We start from the raw sequence: 17,735 nt of genomic DNA on the forward strand, positions 1-17,735 counted from the left end.
AATATGACAGATGAAGAAGGGAAGGCCTGGAAGTTTACAATGATGCATATAGATTGGGACCATTTAGCAGTGGGTCATTAGTGATTGGATCACTGGTTAATGGAGATTGGGACACTGAGAAAGAAATGGTGAGAGGTCAGATAAGAAAGGGAGGATGGTGGATTATGGCTGCCACTGACTCCCCAGACAAAAAGTCCACCAGGAGCTCAATCAATCAATTGGTCCATCAGATTTTCCATTACACAAACACATACTGACACCCACACAGAGAAGGCTTTTGACCTTTAAAGAGGGCTACCACATTCTCCCACCCTGCTCAGTTACCTCCAGTCACTTCCAGCATCATCTTCCACTGCTCTAAGAATTTCCTGAGCCAGTGATTGCAGTCTCCCGTTGAGATCTTCCTGAAATACTCTGTCAGTTCCCTGTCTTTCTCCCACTTCTCCTTGATTCTATTGGCTCCAGGATTAATTACTGTCCAGTTTCTGTTCATTGTGTCAAAGAGGAAAGATTTCTGCCCATTGATGCTGAACTCCCAGAATGCACCAGTGCATTGTTCTGCTTCACACTGACAAAGCACTTTGGCCTCTAGGGTGGGATGACCTGCAATCCATACACAAAGCCATCACCCTCAACTCTTGACAGATCCATCATCTTTCAATAGACCAGGCATTTCTCTACACATTTAGGGACCCATATTCTTTTCTCTCTGTCTTGTCCCCTTCTTGCTCACTGGGTCCCATGTGCTCTTAAGGTTGGGCCAGTGTTCAGCTCTTTTGCATAAATACACTTAGCCATCCCTCCCACATGTGCTATTCTCCTCCCCTTTCTTTTTTTTTCTTTCATTTTTTTGAGTTGGAGTTTCACTCTGTTGCCCGGGCTGAAGTGCAGTGCCACACTCACGGCCACCCCAGCATCGACCTACTGGGCTCCGGCAATCCTTCTGCCTCAGTCTTCCAAGTAACCGGGACTACAGGCACGTGCTACCACGCCCGGCTAATTTTTGATTTATTGTAGAGATGAGGTCTCACCAAGTTGCCTGGGCTGGTTTCGAACCCGTGGGCTCAGGTGATCCACTCGCCTTGGCCTCCCAAAGTGCTGGGATTATAGACTGAGCCACCAAACCCAGCACCTCCCCTTTCTTGCCACCTGCCTCCATCTCCCCACCTGTGCCACACTTACGCCTGATTTCGGTTTCCTCAAGTTTGCCAAACAGGATCATCCGGAGCTCTTGCCCCACTTCTTTCAGCATTGGGGTCAATTCTTCCCCCGTTCTGGTGGCATTTACCTTCTTACCCAGGGGACCCAAAGGTTTGATTGCTTGGCTGTCACTGTCAGACTGAAGGAAAGGCTCTTTGTCTACTGAGCCCTGCACTTCACACCAGGGCTGCCCAGGTCTGGACCAAGATTTAACAGTGAAGAGGAGGCAAAGAGAGTGGGCATCTATCAGAGAAAAACACAGGTGAGGTTCAGGACAGGAAGAAAAGGCTCACCAGAACCCATGCTTCTGTGACCCCGAGACTCCCACTATGGGCCAGGCTGGCAAAGGGAGGCATCCCAGACTGGATCCTAGGTCCTGTCTCATCTTTGACTGTCTGAGGTTACTGAGATATGATGGACCCCTTTGGTGCACTTAGTGCTAACAGAAGGATTCATCTCACAAATATTTTAAGCAACATCTGCCAAGTTCTGCAGTACAAAAAAATACAAGACAGTGTCTATTCTCCCAGGATTTAAAATCTAGCTGAACAGAAAGGGCTGTTAACAGAAAGGAAAAAGAGGCATTATAGAACATCTGCCAAATTCCTCTGGGTCCCAGGTGCTCAGGAGGGCTTCCTGGAATTGAAGATAGAGGAGTAGAGGGAGGGTTAGCATCAGAGGGCTGGGATCCGCATGAGCTGGTGGTAACATCTCAGGGAACCTCTTCCACTAAATCACACCCTCACCCTATCCTTATGAGCAGGGTGCACTTACCTGAAACCTGCTTGAAGCCCCAATCTCTTCTTCCCCCCATCTCCTCCCCCCCGCTTCTCACCAGGTTTCGCCATCCCAGGACACTCATGATCCAGAGTCTTTGACTCTCCTGCTGACAGCATTAGGAGCAGAAACAACCATACAGTGCTTGATGCCAGAGACATTCTTGAACAGTCAGCAGAAAGTAACTGGAAGGAAGCCAGTCATATACACGCACATACTATCACTGGTGGGCGTGGGCATAGCCCAGAGTTTTTACCCTCGATCAGCTCAGGACAGACCTGTTAAGAGCCAATTAAAAAATAATTTTGTCAGTGTTTGGCAAGTATTCAAAATATACAAGTGGGGACCTAAAGATGAAACTTATCTATAAACAATTGTGTATTTATTCTTACATGTTTAAACTTGAGTCACCTTCAAAGTACGCTCCATTTGATGCAATACCCTGATTGAGACACGGCTCTACTTTTCGAACTCATTAATTCTGAGTCATTTTAGTGCTTCTGCTGCTTTTTGGTTTCACCTCTTTCACATCAGCAAAACATTTCCCTTTGAGGATTTTTTTCAATGGGAGACAGCAAAGAAGTTTCTTGGGTTGAGATCAGATGAATAGGGAGGGTTGGCATGGGGTCATGCTATTTTGGTGTGGTGTGGGTTGGTTGTTCGTATCATGGGCAGATGTGTTGAAAAAAATTTCCAAAGAAATAACTGAAGCTGAACCCAGCCTCTCACAACAATGCTAGCTGGTACACTGATGCCGATGAGTTTCTAGAACACTTGCCTAGTGGAGGAAGCCTGCACTACGAGGAGTTTGCCCTCCAAAAAATAATTTTGTTTTTTAGGGGTGCCCCTTTATAATTATTCATAAAAGGGAGACATTTAATAACAAAACTCACTTTGAATAATCTCTCTTTTCCTAAATCCCATGCCCTTAAAATAAACAGCCCCTGGTGTGAGCAGGAATGTTGGAGGTTATATGAGCTTCTTTCCTCTTTCAACCAACTTCCTCTCCCCACCTCCTCCCTGTGTCCTTTGCCCTCTTCCTTCCTCCCATCTCCTCCTCATCTCCTCTTCCCTCTCCCACCATCCTTAAGCCATTCAAACTCTTTCATCTTAAATAACTGAGATTTGCTGACACCAAGCACACATTAATGTGAAACTAGCTGGTGATCACAGATCTATCATCACAGATGGGTTTTATAATAGAGTCCAACAATCTTGCTGGGGCCAAGTTTTCAAGAAAAGTCATTGTTATCATTGGAAAAAATCTGGCGGCTCTGAGTGTTGCATTCTGAAAATTAGTCTGAGAACATGTGGTGGGGATAAGGGATTGTTGGTCCAGAGGATGGATGAAAAAAGCAAGCCACAAGGAAGGTAGAACCAATAATTATATGTTGTCTGTGGGAGCTTGTTGGTATAAACAATGCTGAACCTAAAGTCCAAAGAGAGACTGAAGTTCTGAAATGAATTGGACTGGATTATTTAATCAAGTCCATCACAACTTTTTGATAGCAGTGTACTCCAGAGTTTCTAGCTGTGCCCTCCCCGGCCCGGCCGCCTCGTGTTCCTTGGCTCATGGTTTTACCAACCAGCCTGAGGCACCAAGGACCAACAGAGAGGCTGAGAAAAACTTAGGGTACACAGAGAGAAGGATCAGAGGGAGGACAGGGCAAGAGAAGGTGGAAGGAGGGGGTTAGGGCAAAAGAGCAAGGAGAAACCCTTGTTCCCCCGAATGGGAAAAGGGGCAGTGTGACCCAGGTTGGGCAGAGGCACAGATCTGACTACTTGGCACATGGGCAAAGGACCCACAGAGCCACCCTCTGTCCCTCCTGCCTTAGCAGCACCCCTGCCCCCATTCCCCTATGTGCTCCCCCCGCCACGCCGCCCCACTTTTACTTTAACATCCCCTCACTTTCTTACCACCCGATTCCCACACTTTTCTCCTTTACTCACAAACATGCACACATCCCTTCCCTACTAGTGTTTTGAGACCTTGTCTGCCGCCCTTTCCTTACCGGATGCCTGCAAGAGACATTTTTCCTCCTGCCACTTCTGAAATGGTGACTCTCTTCCCGGAACTCTCTTACCAAACTCTGAGGAGTAGAAAACAGTGGAGCCCCACTGGGCGTGGTGGCGAAGCCTGTGTGGCAGACCCACCCATCATGCAAAGCCATTAGTCATTCAAGAGTGGGGAGCCCTTGCCAGTCTACTTCAGTACTGAATTTCTTATCTTCTGTTTTTTAAGTTGGAATCTCACTCTGTCGCCCAGACTGGAGTGCAGTGGCCGCTCCCGGCCACCGCAGCCTCCATCTGCTGGGCCCCGGAGATCCTTCTGCCTCAGCCTTCCAAGTAGCTGGAACTACAGGCACGCGCTACCTCGCCCGGGCTAGTTTTTTATTTATTGTAGAGACGAGGTCTCGCCAAGTTGCCTGGGTGGACCTCGAACCTGCGGACTCAGGCAATCATCTCACCTCGGCCTCAAGAAAGTGCTGGGATTACAGGCTGAGCCACCGAGCCCGGTCAGTACTGGATTTCTTATTAATGGTTGAGATCAGGTTTAAGTCCCAGCCACAACATTTCAGAAAGAATTAATTATTATTATTATTTGAAGTTAGAGTCTCACTTTGACACCCACGCTGGAATACAGTTACGTAATCACACCTCACTGCAGCCTTGACCTCCTAGGCTCCGGCAAGCCTCCTGCCTCAGCCTTCTGAGTAGCTAGGACTACAGATGTGCACCACTACGCCCAGCTATTTTTATATTTTTTGTAGAGACAGAGTCTCGCTGTTTTGCCTAGGCTGGTTTTGAACTCCTAGGCTCAAGTGATCCTCCCACCTCAGTCTCCCCAAGTGCTGGGATTACAGTCATGAACCACTATGCTCAGCCTGGAAAGGACTGAATTTAATTTTAGCAGTTACTGAAGACCAGTTCTTAATGATATATATACGTATGTATGTATATATGTATGTATGTATGTTTTTCTTTACAATGTATCGTGTGACCTAACATTTTTTTCAGTATTTTGGCTTGCTAAAAATCATGACTTTAGGCCATGATAGAGTCCCTCTACAGCCTGGTTTCTGATGAATATTGGGTTGTTGTCCTGCTCTCTGGAGGCCTGGAGCTTGTGCTTCCTGGAGATGTTGTTTTCACAGTGCTTCCATGAACCTAGCTGTTCTCTTATCTCCATTCCCATCCACAAGTGGAATATCAGCTCTTCTGAGTCACTCTATTTATGCACTTAAAAAAAAAAACACAAAAAAACACTTGATACCAAATGTGTATGCATATAGTCAACTTTACTAAAGATTTAGGGGTTATGTGGTAGTGATGTGAAGAATTAAAACAATCATGCTGAGTACAATGACTAATCCTGTAATACCAGCACATTGGGAGGCCAAGGTGGGAGGAGCACTTGAGGCCAAAAGTTCGAGACCAGCCTGGGCAACATAGCGAGACCTCGTCTCTACAAAAAATTAAAAAATAAGCCAGGTGTGTTGGCATACACCTATAGTTCCAGCTACTTGGAAGGCTGAGGAAAGAAGATCTCTTGAGCCCAGTAAGTGAAGGCTACTGTGAGCTGTGATCATGTCACTGCACTCTAGCCTGGGTGACGAGTGAGACACTAACTCAAAACAAAAAACAAATGAACAAAAAAAGCAACCACCAAAAAAATAATGAAATATGAGTTAGACCTCTTTCCTACCTCTTCTTTGCGCTAGAAATAAAATACCCATTATTTGACTACACTCTCATCTAGTACCTGACCCTTGTTTTAAGCCACCATCCTTCCTAGCCTGGGTTATTGTGGTCCTGACCTACTTGGTCACCTGTGCCTACCTCTGCTTCCTAAGTGTCTATTGACAATTCAGCAGCCAGAGCATTCCTTTAAACCCTAACTCACTCATACCCTCCTCTGCTCAAAGCTTTCAAAGGTGCCCTCTTTTTCTCAGTAAAAACAGAGGCCTAGGGAATCCTGCACAGTCTGGCCAGCTGTCCTCTACTCTGTCCCCTTGCTTATTCACCCCCTTCCCAATCCTCTCTGGTCTCCAGCACCCACAGATGTTCTCCTGCCTCAGGGCCTTTGTCCTGCAATCCCTTCAGCCTGGACTGTTCTTTTTCGGGCATTTACCTGGCTTGCTCCCACACCTGTTCCCAGGAGACACACTCTTCCATATCTGGTTCTCTCCCTTCCATTTTATTCATTTTTTTCTTTCTTTATTTTAAAAATTGTGGTATAATATTTGTAAAATAAACTCTTCCATCGTAGCATGTAAAAGAACCTACTTAAAATTGCAATGCCTCAGCCTGCCAGGGCAATTCTGAGCCTTCTTTTATTTTTCAATTTTTAATTTTAAAGATGTGAGGTACAATTCAGGGTTAGGTATACAAATGTTCATTGTACAGGTACCCTTGTTGATGAGGTATGCCCCCCCCTCCCCTGACAGTTTCCCGCCACTGCCAATCCCTTTCTTATAGTATTATGATAATTGTTCAAGGTCCGCTTCTGAGAGAGAATATGTGGTACTCAGTTCTTTGTTTCTGTGATAGATCACTGAGTATGATAGACTCTAAATCCATCCAAGTTGATGTGAAGTCCATATGTTTGTCCTTCTTTATGGCTGCATAGTATTCCATTGTGTATATGTACCACATTTTTGTTATCCAGTCCAGTTTCAATGGGCAGCATGGCTGGATCCATGTTTTTGCTATTGTGAATAGTGAAATGTGTGTACAGGTCTCTTTTTTGTAGAATGATTTGAGTTCCTCCAGGTATATTCCCAATAGAGGGATTGTTGGGTCATATGGAAGGTCAATTTCTAGTTCTTTCAGAAATTGCCACTGTTTTCCAAAGAGGTTGCACTAGTTTGCATTCCCACCAGCCGTGTAGAAGTGTTCCTTTTTCTCCGCATCCTTGCCAACATCTGTTGTTGTTTGTTTTATTAGTGATGGCCATTCTTACTGGGGTTAGGTGGTATCTCAATGTGGTTTTGATTTGTATTTTTCTGATGATTAGTGAGGCTGAGCACTTTTTCATGTGTCTGTTGGCAGCCTGTATATCTTCTTTTGAGAAGTGTCTATTCATGTCTTTTGCCCACTTTTTAATGGGGCTGTTTGTTTTTTTCCTTTTGGCACATTTGAGCTCCTTGTAGATCCTAGATGTTAGGCCTTTGTCAGATACACAGTTGGCAAATATTTTTTCCCAGTCTGTGGGCTGTCTCCTTGCTCTCTTGATACTTTCTTTGGCTTTGCAGAAGCTTTTCAGTTTGATGCAGTCCCACTTGTCTATCTTATCTCTTATGGCATGGGCAGTTGGATTTTGATCAGAAATTGGTTGCCAGTTTCAATTTCCATAAGGGTATCTTCTGCATTTTCTAAGATTCTTATAGTTTGAGGTTTTATGTTTAGGTCTTTGATCCATTAAGAGTTAATTTTTGGGTATGATGATAGGTAGGTAGATTCTTCCAGATCTGAGAAGAATGATGTTGGTCATTTAATGGGTAATTCTTTGAATCTGTAGATTGCCTTTGGTAGGATGGACATCTTAACAATGTTGATTCTTCCTATCCATGAGCATGGAATATTTTCCATTTGTTTGTATCTTCTTGGATTTCTTTGAGCAGTGTTTTGTAGTTCTCATTGTAAAGGTCTTTCACTTCTCTAGTTAGGAAGATGCCGAGGTATTTCATTTTTTTTGTTGCTCTTGTGAATGGGATTGTGCTTTTTATTTGGTTCTCTGCCTGCTTGTTGTTGGTGTATAAGAAAATTCTTAATATTCTGAAGCTAAATTTTTACCTCCTAAAGCAATGATCATTTTAAAACAGTCTGTATTAGTTTTTGATCACTGTTATAATAAATTACTGCACATTTAGTGACTTAAAATAACACAAATGTATTATCATTCTGGAGATCAGAAGTCTGAATGAGTATCAGTAGGCTGAAATCCACGTGCTGTCAGGGCCTTGTTCCTGCAGGAGACTCTTAGAGATAAGGCATTTCCTCCTGGCCTTTCCCAGTGTTTAGAGGCTGCCTACATCCTTTGTCTCATGGCCCCGTTTCTCCATCTTCAAAGGCAGCTACACCAGCCTGGGTCCTCATGGTGCCCCCTGACTGGTTTTCCCTCTTCTGCTGATTCTTCATGTACAAAAGTTCCTGTGATACTTTTGACCCCCTAGGTAATCCAGAAAATCTTCCTTCTCAAAGTCATCTGTTGAACAATCTCAATTCCATCTGCAGATTTCTTTTTATTATTTTTTTAAAAACTTTATTTATTTGTTTGTTTATTTATTTATTTATTTATTCCATCTGCGGTCTTAACTCCCCTTTCCATGTGAATCAAGGTAGAGGCTGCAGGGATCAGAACCCACATCCTGTGTGTGTGGCAGGGGGTTGGGAATTATTCTGCCCAACACACATACCATTTAATTTACACATTTAACATTTGAAAATTTCTATCTCCTACTAGAATGCCATTTCCATGAAGACACAAACCTCATACAAGACACAGAAAACAGATACCTTGAGTGAAGGGGCTCAGATGGGTCCCCCAGTGCAGAAAATGGGAGATACATCAGGGCAGCCTCCTTACAGCTCCAGCATTCACAACCTGTTTCTCCCAGGCTAGTTCCATGGCAGCAGCAGCAATAGAGCTATGGTGGGCAATGTCAGATGTCAGCAATATTCTTGACACAGCCTTGTCAAAGACTCCCTAATATATGGAGTCTGAAGTTTGTGAACTCATCCTAGAAAAAGGCTACATACCTCATTGCTGAAGCTATGCATGGACACCAGTCCCTAGTCCACCCTTCAAAGCAATTTTGGAACTCTTCCTGGAATGGCCATCAGAGCTGTTGTCATATTACCATTGATGTTTTAAATGTCATCAAATGCCTTCCTTTCAATATTTCCTTTTTCGTTGAGGAAAGAAAAAAGTCATTGGGGGACAGATCAGGTGAGTGTGAGGGGGTGCTCCAATACAGTTATTTGTACAGTGCTGTCAACGTAAGGGCCTGTGGCAAGTGAACTTAGTAGTCAGACCTCAACAAGCAATGATGACAGCTCTGATGGCCATTCCAGAAAAAGAGTTCCAAAACTGCTTTGATGGGTGGACTAGGTGCTGGCATCAGTGAATAGCTTCCCAAAGGGAGCATTTCAAAGGTAAAGGTAGTAATATTCAGCAATGACTTATGTAGCACTTTTTCTAGGATGGTTCATGAACCTAACTGTTGGGCCTTGCGGACCATATTACCTAAGGGGCAGATGAAAGTCAAATGAATCAATGATTGGGTAAAATTCCAATCAGGGCTCAGGCATTTTCCTTTTTGAAGTTGTGCAGGCCTTAAAGGTGTATCACAGGCCAGGCTCAGTGACTCAGCCTGTAATTCCAGCACTTTGGGAGGATGAGGTGAGTGGATTGCCTGAGCTCACGGGTTTGAGACAAGTCCAGGCAACTTGTCTCTACAATAAATAAAAAAAATAGCTGGGTATGGTAGCTCTCATCTGTTGTTCCAGCTACTTGGAAGGCTGAGGTGGAAGGATCACTGGAGCCTAGCAAGTCAACGCTGGGGTGGCCGTGAGTGTGCCATTGCACTCCAGCCTGGGTGATGGAGTGATACTCCGACTCAAAAAAAAAAAGAAAGAAAGAAAAAAGGTGTGACCCACTTTAATGCCTCATCCCCACTGCCTTCTATGTGATTTTCCAGGGTCGGGATCCCCAACTGTGGATCTGTACAGAAGTGAGCACTCCCTAGGCTGGGGTCTAGGCTTCACCCATTCTTCTTCTCAGCCCCACTCAGTTATCACCTCCAAGGAGGCCTCACACAGAAGGCTGCTCCCCCTTCTGATCTCATCTTCTTAGCCCAAAAGAAATCCTAATATTTGCAGACTCGGCCCTGCTCAGGCTGCCTGGAGGAGGAGCCGCTGAGGGCAATGTTGGAGTCAGGAGGAATATCCTTAACCCTGGATTTCAGCCATGTTTGGGACTCTGGGAATTCCTGGCTCTTTGGTCCTTGTCACTGGGCCTCAGCCAAGCAGGTACCCCTGCTGCTGGCCTCCAACACCCCAGATAACTTTACTCTTCCAGGAAGCCCCTGCCCAGGAAGAAAGCAGTAAATATTTCCTTGTTGTCTACTGCCTACAGTGATGTATTATGCTAATTGGGTTATTTGGGGTCCAGGAAAGCAGACACTGAGAGGAGTTAGGAATACAAGTGGTTTCTTGTCAGATGGAACCTGTAGGATAGGAAAGAGGAGGCAGGCAGGACTAGACAGGTACTAAGTGGGAGAGGCCTCAGGGACCAGCCAGGCAAGCAGCCCTGGCTGACAAGGGCCATCTTTTGTACATCTGAGCTTGCTCTGGCTTGTTCCCACCTGTTAGAGGTTGCAGAGGGGGCTGCCCAGCTGCCAGCTGATGCCTCTGGCTGTGGGGAGACCCAGCCCTAGCTGAGGTTGCAGCAGGAGGGCTTCCAGCCTGAGAGGTGCAGGGTTAGTGCAGGACTGGGATCTCCCTGATCCTGCAGGTTACCCCGTGGGCAGATGAAAGTCAAATGAGTAAAAAAATTGGGTAAAACTCCAATCAAGCTCAGGCATTTTCCTTCTGGAAGTTGTATAGGCATTAAGGGCATGGCCGATTTTAATGCCTCATCCCCACACCCTCCTGCTCTGACTTTCCAGGTCAGGGTCCCTAAACCCCCACTTGACCTCCACCCTGACTCCCCAACCCCCACCTCTTCTAACTGTTTATGTTGCTACTGGAAGGCATGAGGACTATGGTTAGGCTGAATGTGTGTGTGTGTTTCAGGGGGGGTCTTGCTGTCCCCGCCAGGTCCCCACCATCTAGGGCTCCTGGTTTCCCTGCCTGGGCTGCCCTTATCAGAAGTTCCAGGTCTGTAGGAACAGGACAGCCTATTCCCAGGACTGATTCACCTTGTGGAAGTGAATAAGGTTTTGGCTAGGAAGGAGTGAGCCACCAGCAGAGGCCTAATAGGTGTTTCTGTGGATGCATACAACAGGGTCCACTGGTTCAGGAGCCAGATCTGGCTGCTGAAACAGTGTGCACTTAACAAGTCTTTGCACTATAGGGAAGGCAAAATAATTTTTTCTCTACTCTTGTGACTTCTTAGCTGGGACCCTGTAACAAAAGACAATTTAATAATAGAAAAATAAAAGTTTATTAACATGCATATTTCGTATATATACATGGGAGATACGCACAGAAAAATGAGTCATTTCTTTATTTTTGAGTTGGAGTCTCACTCTGACTCAGAAGGCTGGAGTACAGTGGCACTCTCATGGCTCACCACAACCTCAACCTCCTGGGCTCAGGTATCCCTTCTGCATCAGTCTCCTGAGAAACTGGGACTACAGGCACTTGCCACCACACAACTTTTTTTTTTTTTTTTTGTAGAGACGAGGTAAAGCTATGTTGTCTAGACTGGTCTCAGACTTCTGGGCTCAAGCTATCCTCCTGCCTTGGCCTTCCATGGATCTGGAATTACAGGCATGAGCCACCACGCCCAGTCCTGGCTGTGTTTATTTTTGATGGAGTAGCATATTCTGCTACCCCTTAGAACCTGGAGTTCTTCATCTGTGAAGTGGGATTACAGGGTTCCCTAACTCCCTTTACAGATGTCGTGTGGATTAATGAGCTGTACTTTACAATGCTCTTGAAGTTCCTGGAAAGCTGCTCTTTCATGGAAAATGCTTCCTTGTGATTAGTTGGCATTCCATATCCTCCTTCTCAGAGCACCTTGTCTGCTCCTGATGCTGACAATGAGGATGACAATAAAGACTGGGAAGATGATGATCTTGGGATGGTCCATGCAGTATCAGGCTAAAAGACAACTGATTGGTCACCAGGGTCATGAATGGTGGTGCTGAAATGGAAGCAGAAGAGCGAATGCCCCATCAGCCTAAAAATTATCCTTCCTCGGCATCTGCTGTTCCTAGACAGTACATGCTGCCTCCCTTTATGCCATTATTATTATTATTATGGAATCTTTATCTGCTCTATCAGGAATACAAAAATAGACACAAGTTACCCTCTGACTTCATAGAGCTCATGTGTTAACTGAGGGAGACAGAGGTGCAACGAATGACTAGATGTACAGTTTCATATGTTTGCTGTGGTTAGAACTTGTTAGAGGACAGAATTGACAGAGATTATTCTGTCTTGGGGAGGTAGAAAATACTCTATAGGAAGTGACATTGACCAGGTCTTGAAGGACAACTGCAATTTAACCAAGTTGGAGCACGGGGAAGGCGAATGTTAGGCAGAGTGATGAATAGAAAGAGAAGGCCGGTGGGACAAAGTTACATGGAGATATGGTCTCCATGCAGCAACCCAGGGTGACTGGACCACGGGATAGGAAAGGCTGCTCTACAGAGAGGAAGACACACCCAGAGGTAGGATAGGAAAAGACCCATACCTGTGGTTTCAGCTACTTGGAAGGCTGAAGTAGAAGGATCGCCTGAGCCTAGCAGGTTGAGGCTGCAGTGGCTGTGAGCATGCCACTGCACTCCAGCCTGGGTGGCATAGTGAGATAGCAACTCAAAATAAAACAAAATAAAATAAAATGTGCACTTGTCAACTCTTGAAGAAGTTTCTACTTTCTAAGGCAATTCTGACATTTTGTTTCAGTTGACTCAGTCTTCCATGAAGAGATGTGATACATCAGCTCTGGACTAGGAAAGAGATGGTAGGAAATTGTTATGGCTGTCACTGACTTTCCAGACAGGAAGCCCACCTAAAAGTCAATCAATAATCAACTCATAAGTTAGTCTCAATAAGTCTCTCTCTTTCTCTATCTCTTTTTTACACATGACACACACTGGCACTTTAGGGGAAGCAATAGATCCTCTCTGAAGAAAGCTGCCTCATCTTTCCACCCTGCTCAGCTGCCTGTCTTCTCAGTCACCTTTTCCCAAGGTACCGAAAATTCCCTGAGCCAGTGATTACAGTCTCCTTTTGAGATCTTCCTGAAACACTCTGTCAATCTCTTGTTATATTCCCTGACTCTTCCTTGTCCCTGTGGCTCAAGTGACTCATAACTTTTCTTCTTCCATAGTTGCACTTAGAGATCCATCTTCCTTGTTTGAATTCTACTTGTCACCTTTGTTTTTGGAGGACATCTTTCCTGCTGATTTCAACATTTCTTTTCTTCCTTGACACCTTGGTTTGTCCTTGAGCAGGAGCAGAATCCTGGTCAGAAGGTTGCTCTACAGTGAGGGAAACACACACCGGAATCCTGGTCAGAAGGTCACATCTGACCTGATGATGAGCTCATTTCTTGACTTGGATGCCTAAAAGGCAACTAAAACTAAAACCGAAGACGACTTTGGCTTCATATTCATTAGTGATTCCATCTTTCATATCTTTGTGATTCTTATGAACTTCTCTCCTCAGTCTTTATATATTATTAGAAACAGACAGTTTCTTTTTGTCTTTTTTTTTTTTTTTTTTGCCACTACTGTTGCTTCAAAACTATCTTCCTAATATTGTTAAAACCTCAATCTTTCTCAAGCAGAATCTGCCATGGTCTGTGGTGGCCATGAGAATACATTTCTCAGATCTCCAACTGAAGGTGCTCACTTGCCTAGGGCCCAGGCTGTACTCTGAAGTCTTTTATCATGTTTCTGCTAAGTTCATACTTCCTATGGTGACTGAACCTGACAGGGATGCTAAGGAAAGCTCTTTCCAGGGGTCAAGCAGTCGCCTAACAGTTGACTTTTACTTGAGGACTTCCTCAGGGCTCTGCAAATGTTCTCTAGAACACAGGGCAGTGCATTATGCTACCACCCAACTTCCCATCCATTCTTCCTGCACTGGGGTTAGGGCTGCTTCAGCCCGAACGGTTCTCCCAGGTCTTTCCCTTGATGAAATCCCAGCATGTGAGACCCATTTTGGTCTCCACTTCTCAGAGGACCTAGACTTGCAGACAGATTTATCAACTGAAATTACACTTCATTATATGTAAAGTTCTGTTAATGCTAACATTCAGTATATCCTTCAGTACATTGAAAGTGACACGTTGCATTAGTTGGTCACTTGGATCTCTCAATTCTATAAGTTCAGCTTGTTGATTTTTAAAAATTTCTATGTAAGTAATTTGGGCAATCCTGTGAAATAAAATGTTTTGTTCAGCTATAGATGCCTAACAATATAAGTTGAATTAAAATGTGCATTTGTCAGCCAGGCATGGTGGCTCACGCCTGTAATCTCAGTACTTTGGGAGGCTGAGGTGAGAGGATTGCCTGAGCTTAGGAGTTCAAGATCAGCCTGAGCAACATGGTGAGATCTCATCTCTACAATAAATTACAATAAATCAAAAAATTAGCCATGCATCGTGGCACATGCCTGTGGTTTCAGCTACTTGGAAGACTGAAGTGGGCAGATCACCTGAGCCTAGCAGGTCGAAGCTGTGGTGGCCATGAGCGTGCTCCAGCCTGGGTGGCAGAGTGAGACTACAACTAAAATAAAATAAAATTTTTTAAAAATGTGTACTTGTCAACTTTTGAAGAAGTTTCAAATCTCTAGGGCAATTCTGACCTTTTGTTTCAGTTGACTCAGACATCCATGAAGAGATGTGACACATCAGCTCTGGACTGGGAGGCGTAGGGGGGAAAGGCATTGACCAGCCACAGTGAGAGCTCCTTTTGTAGACATGACCATGCCTATATTTCTCAAGCCACTCAGAAGAGGGTCCCGAACTTCCTGCCTCTCTGGAGTTCCATGAAGTCCTGGAAGCACTCACTGGCCATCTCTGCAAGTGCTGAACACCTCCTTGTGGTCCTCTGTGGGGATGCAGAGGCCCCATCCCCCTAGGCCCAGGTGCTCCCACACTTACCAGGTCCCATTGAGGGACAAGCCCATAGTGGGTGGTTGAGGAGACCAGGTGTAGGTGCTTCTGCCCCTCCCCCTCTCCTAACTGGCCAATCTTCACATGTAGGGATGAGGAAAGTCATGGATGTTGGTGCTGGAAGGAATAGAAATGGAGACCTTTGTTCAATCCCCCAAACTATGGAGACCCCATTCGGAGTTCCAGCAGACTTCAGGGGAAATGATGATTGGATTCCTCCCATGTCTCCTAAACCCTACCATATGGGAGCCACTGTACTAGGTGCTGGTTTAGAGGTGCGCGACTGATGTGTCCAGTTCTCAAGGAACTTAGAATCCACTGAGGGACAAACACGCATGTGGCTGGGGATGCTGCTGTGACACTCTCACTGTGGTTGGAGCCATCAGAAGGTAGAAGAGGGGCGATTAATTCTGCCTGGGGTGTTGGATGGAGGCTTCTCAGGAGGTGGCATTTCACACTGTTCTAGTAGGAGGACTCCAACTGGGCCAGTGGGAGAGGATGATAGGGGTACCAGGCAGGGGGACAAGCGTGGACACAAGCCTGGGGGAATAAAGATGCTCAGAGATTTGGAGATTAATGAGAAGCCTGGAGTAATGAACCATCAGTTCCTGGGGAAGAGGATCTTTCTACATCAAGGGAGAAATGTCTTGAGGAAATATAAAGAAGAGGGGATGGGAAGGAACTACCCTGGCAGTCCCTGTCTCCATCTATATCAAATCAACCAGGAAATGAGTCCACCATTTACACACACACACACACACACACACACACACACACACACACACACACACACACACCTCTCATCTGGAGAGTTGTCATGCCCTTTCCACTTTGCCCTCCCACCGGTCACCTTGGGGGTCATCTCCTAGTACACAAAGTCTTTCCTAAACCATCAAGTGTGATCTCACCATGTGATCTTTCTGGAAGACTCAGTTCCTCATTCTGACCTTCCTCCTTGATCCCCATAGCTCTGGGGTGAAGCAGTGTCCAGGTGGTTTTTACTGGATCAAAGGAAGAGAAATATGTCCCACACGGCTGAACTACTGGGCCTCCAAAGAGCATTCATCTTTTCTGTGACCTCATGACATCTTGATCTACAGGATGGGATGAACTGCCTTATCTCCAAAAACATCTTCTCCATGGACCTCATCGTCCATGATGTCCCCACGTCCTTTGTCCTTCTTTTAGCCTATGGCTGTGCTTCCCACTATGTGTCAAGGTGCTCTGGGAGCAAACTCACTCTGGGAATAGTCAAAAGAGATACAGTGACAACTGCTGGACACCACAGGAAGTTTAAGGTATCTTGGAGTTTCAACATTACACTAGACAACAGTTCTTCAGATTACTTCTATTTTACAGTCTGTGCCTTCAAAGTTGCTGTGATAGAAATCAAAACTGCTGCAAAAATCTATGTAAAATAGGAAATCAGAATGAAAGTGTTCAACCTTATTTCAAGGTTGAGAAGCTGGGCAATGCCCACAGGTACACATGTCTCACTAGTAACCAGTTGTGGTTATTTAAGAATGAAAGAAACATACTACTTTTTCTTTTTTTTTTTTTTGAGTTGGAGTCTCACTCTGTCACCCAGACTGGAGTGCAGTGGCCACTCCCGGCCACCGCAGCCTCTACCTGCTAGGCTCTGGCGATCCTTCTACCTCAGCCTTCCGAGTAGACAGAATTACAGGCATGTGCTACCACGCCCAGCTGATTTTTTGATTTATTGTAGAGATGAAGTCTTGCTGCCCAGGCGGGTCTCGAACCCGTGGGCTCAGACCATACTACTTTTTCAATTGGCGTGTAATAGTTTCTTACTTGGCTATCAAATTGCTAAGTCATAAATATTAACTGTTTATTCCTAACTACTGAATGAATATAATTTTTAGGTTTGTTTTAGGGGTGTCTTAAAAAACTTATTGAGATACTAAGCATGCAGTAACACATGACAGATGAGAACTTCTGTCCTGGGAACCATTGAAGGACCCAGCTCTATTCTCCAGTCCTGTCCCTACTTAGAGTTTTAACAACTGCTGTCAGTTATTTTACACAAAACCAGTCTCAGCTTTCTTCCTTCCAATGTACAGTGCTTGTCCACTCCCTGCTGATGAACGCCTCACCTGGAACTTCTCACATCCAGGATGCTCATAGAGGCCTCCACCTTCCTCCCAGGAAGAATCATCCTGAGCTCATGACTGTTTCTCCATGGTTTGGGTCTGCACTGCCAACATTTTTGCATCATTTACCTTCTCTCCCAGGGAGCCAAGGGTGAGACATTGTTGCTGTCGCTGTCATGGTGAGAGACAAGCTTTCCAAACACCCAACCTTGGGTCTCTCACCAGGGATGCTCAGGTCTGAACTGAGTCATGACAGTGACATCACAGCAAGCACAATGAGCATTAAAGAGAGAAACACTCAGGGAAGGGTGGGTTGGGGTTAGACCACCAGTCTCAGTGATCCTAGATGAGCCCTCTTAGGATTTGGCTGGCAGAGGTAGGAACTCCATTCTCAGCCTATATCCTCAGCCCCTGTATCCTCAGGTCCCTGTATCCTCAGCCCCTGCATCCTCAGCCCTGTGTCCCTCCACCTGTCTGAGATTAGGAAGAATGGCACATCTCCAGACCACAGGGTGTGCCCACTCTTGTCAAGGGCAACCATTTGGCCAACATTTGTGGGAAACAACTACAATGAGCAGAGCCCTGGGCTAGGTGTGGGGCTAGTTACAGCAATACAAGACAGTGTCTGTCCTCAGGGACTTCAGTTCTTGGGGACACACAGGACCCTTTGCAGACAGTGAGAAGTCAGCACATCCTGGGAAATGTGCATGAACAGAGGATTCAGTGGTCAGAAGTCTCCTGGGGAAGAAGATGGGACTTAGCAAGAGGTGGGTGAAGGGGAGGAGATTGGA

General features: G+C 45.4%; 1 protein-coding gene across 1 annotated transcript; it reads right to left on the bottom strand.

Moving 5' to 3' along the window:
- Positions 1-316: 316 nt before the first annotated feature.
- Positions 317-2,062, bottom strand: RAET1E (retinoic acid early transcript 1E). The gene is made up of 3 exons (XM_021710425.1): positions 1,975-2,062; positions 1,168-1,443; positions 317-603 (listed from the first exon to the last, which is right to left on the bottom strand). Exons 1-3 carry the CDS (start codon positions 2,060-2,062, stop codon positions 317-319), a joined length of 651 nt encoding a protein of 216 aa, XP_021566100.1.
- Between the last annotated feature and the right edge of the window lie 15,673 nt (positions 2,063-17,735).

The sequence above is a fragment of the Carlito syrichta genome, unplaced genomic scaffold (genome assembly GCF_000164805.1).
Source record: "Carlito syrichta isolate Samal-C Ts95f unplaced genomic scaffold, Tarsius_syrichta-2.0.1 Scaffold288923, whole genome shotgun sequence".
Lineage (NCBI taxonomy): Eukaryota > Metazoa > Chordata > Mammalia > Primates > Tarsiidae > Carlito > Carlito syrichta.

Coding starts and splice junctions, on each gene's coding strand:
- RAET1E (XM_021710425.1), bottom strand. CDS start 2,062: ATGAGTGTCCTGGGATGGCGAAACCTGGTGAGAAGCGGGGGGGAGGAG. Junction 1,444..1,974: donor GGGCTTCAAGCAGGTTTCAG/GTAAGTGCACCC, acceptor TTTCTCTGATAG/ATGCCCACTCTCTTTGCCTC. Junction 604..1,167: donor CAGGCGTAAGTGTGGCACAG/GTGGGGAGATGG, acceptor TATGGATTGCAG/GTCATCCCACCCTAGAGGCC.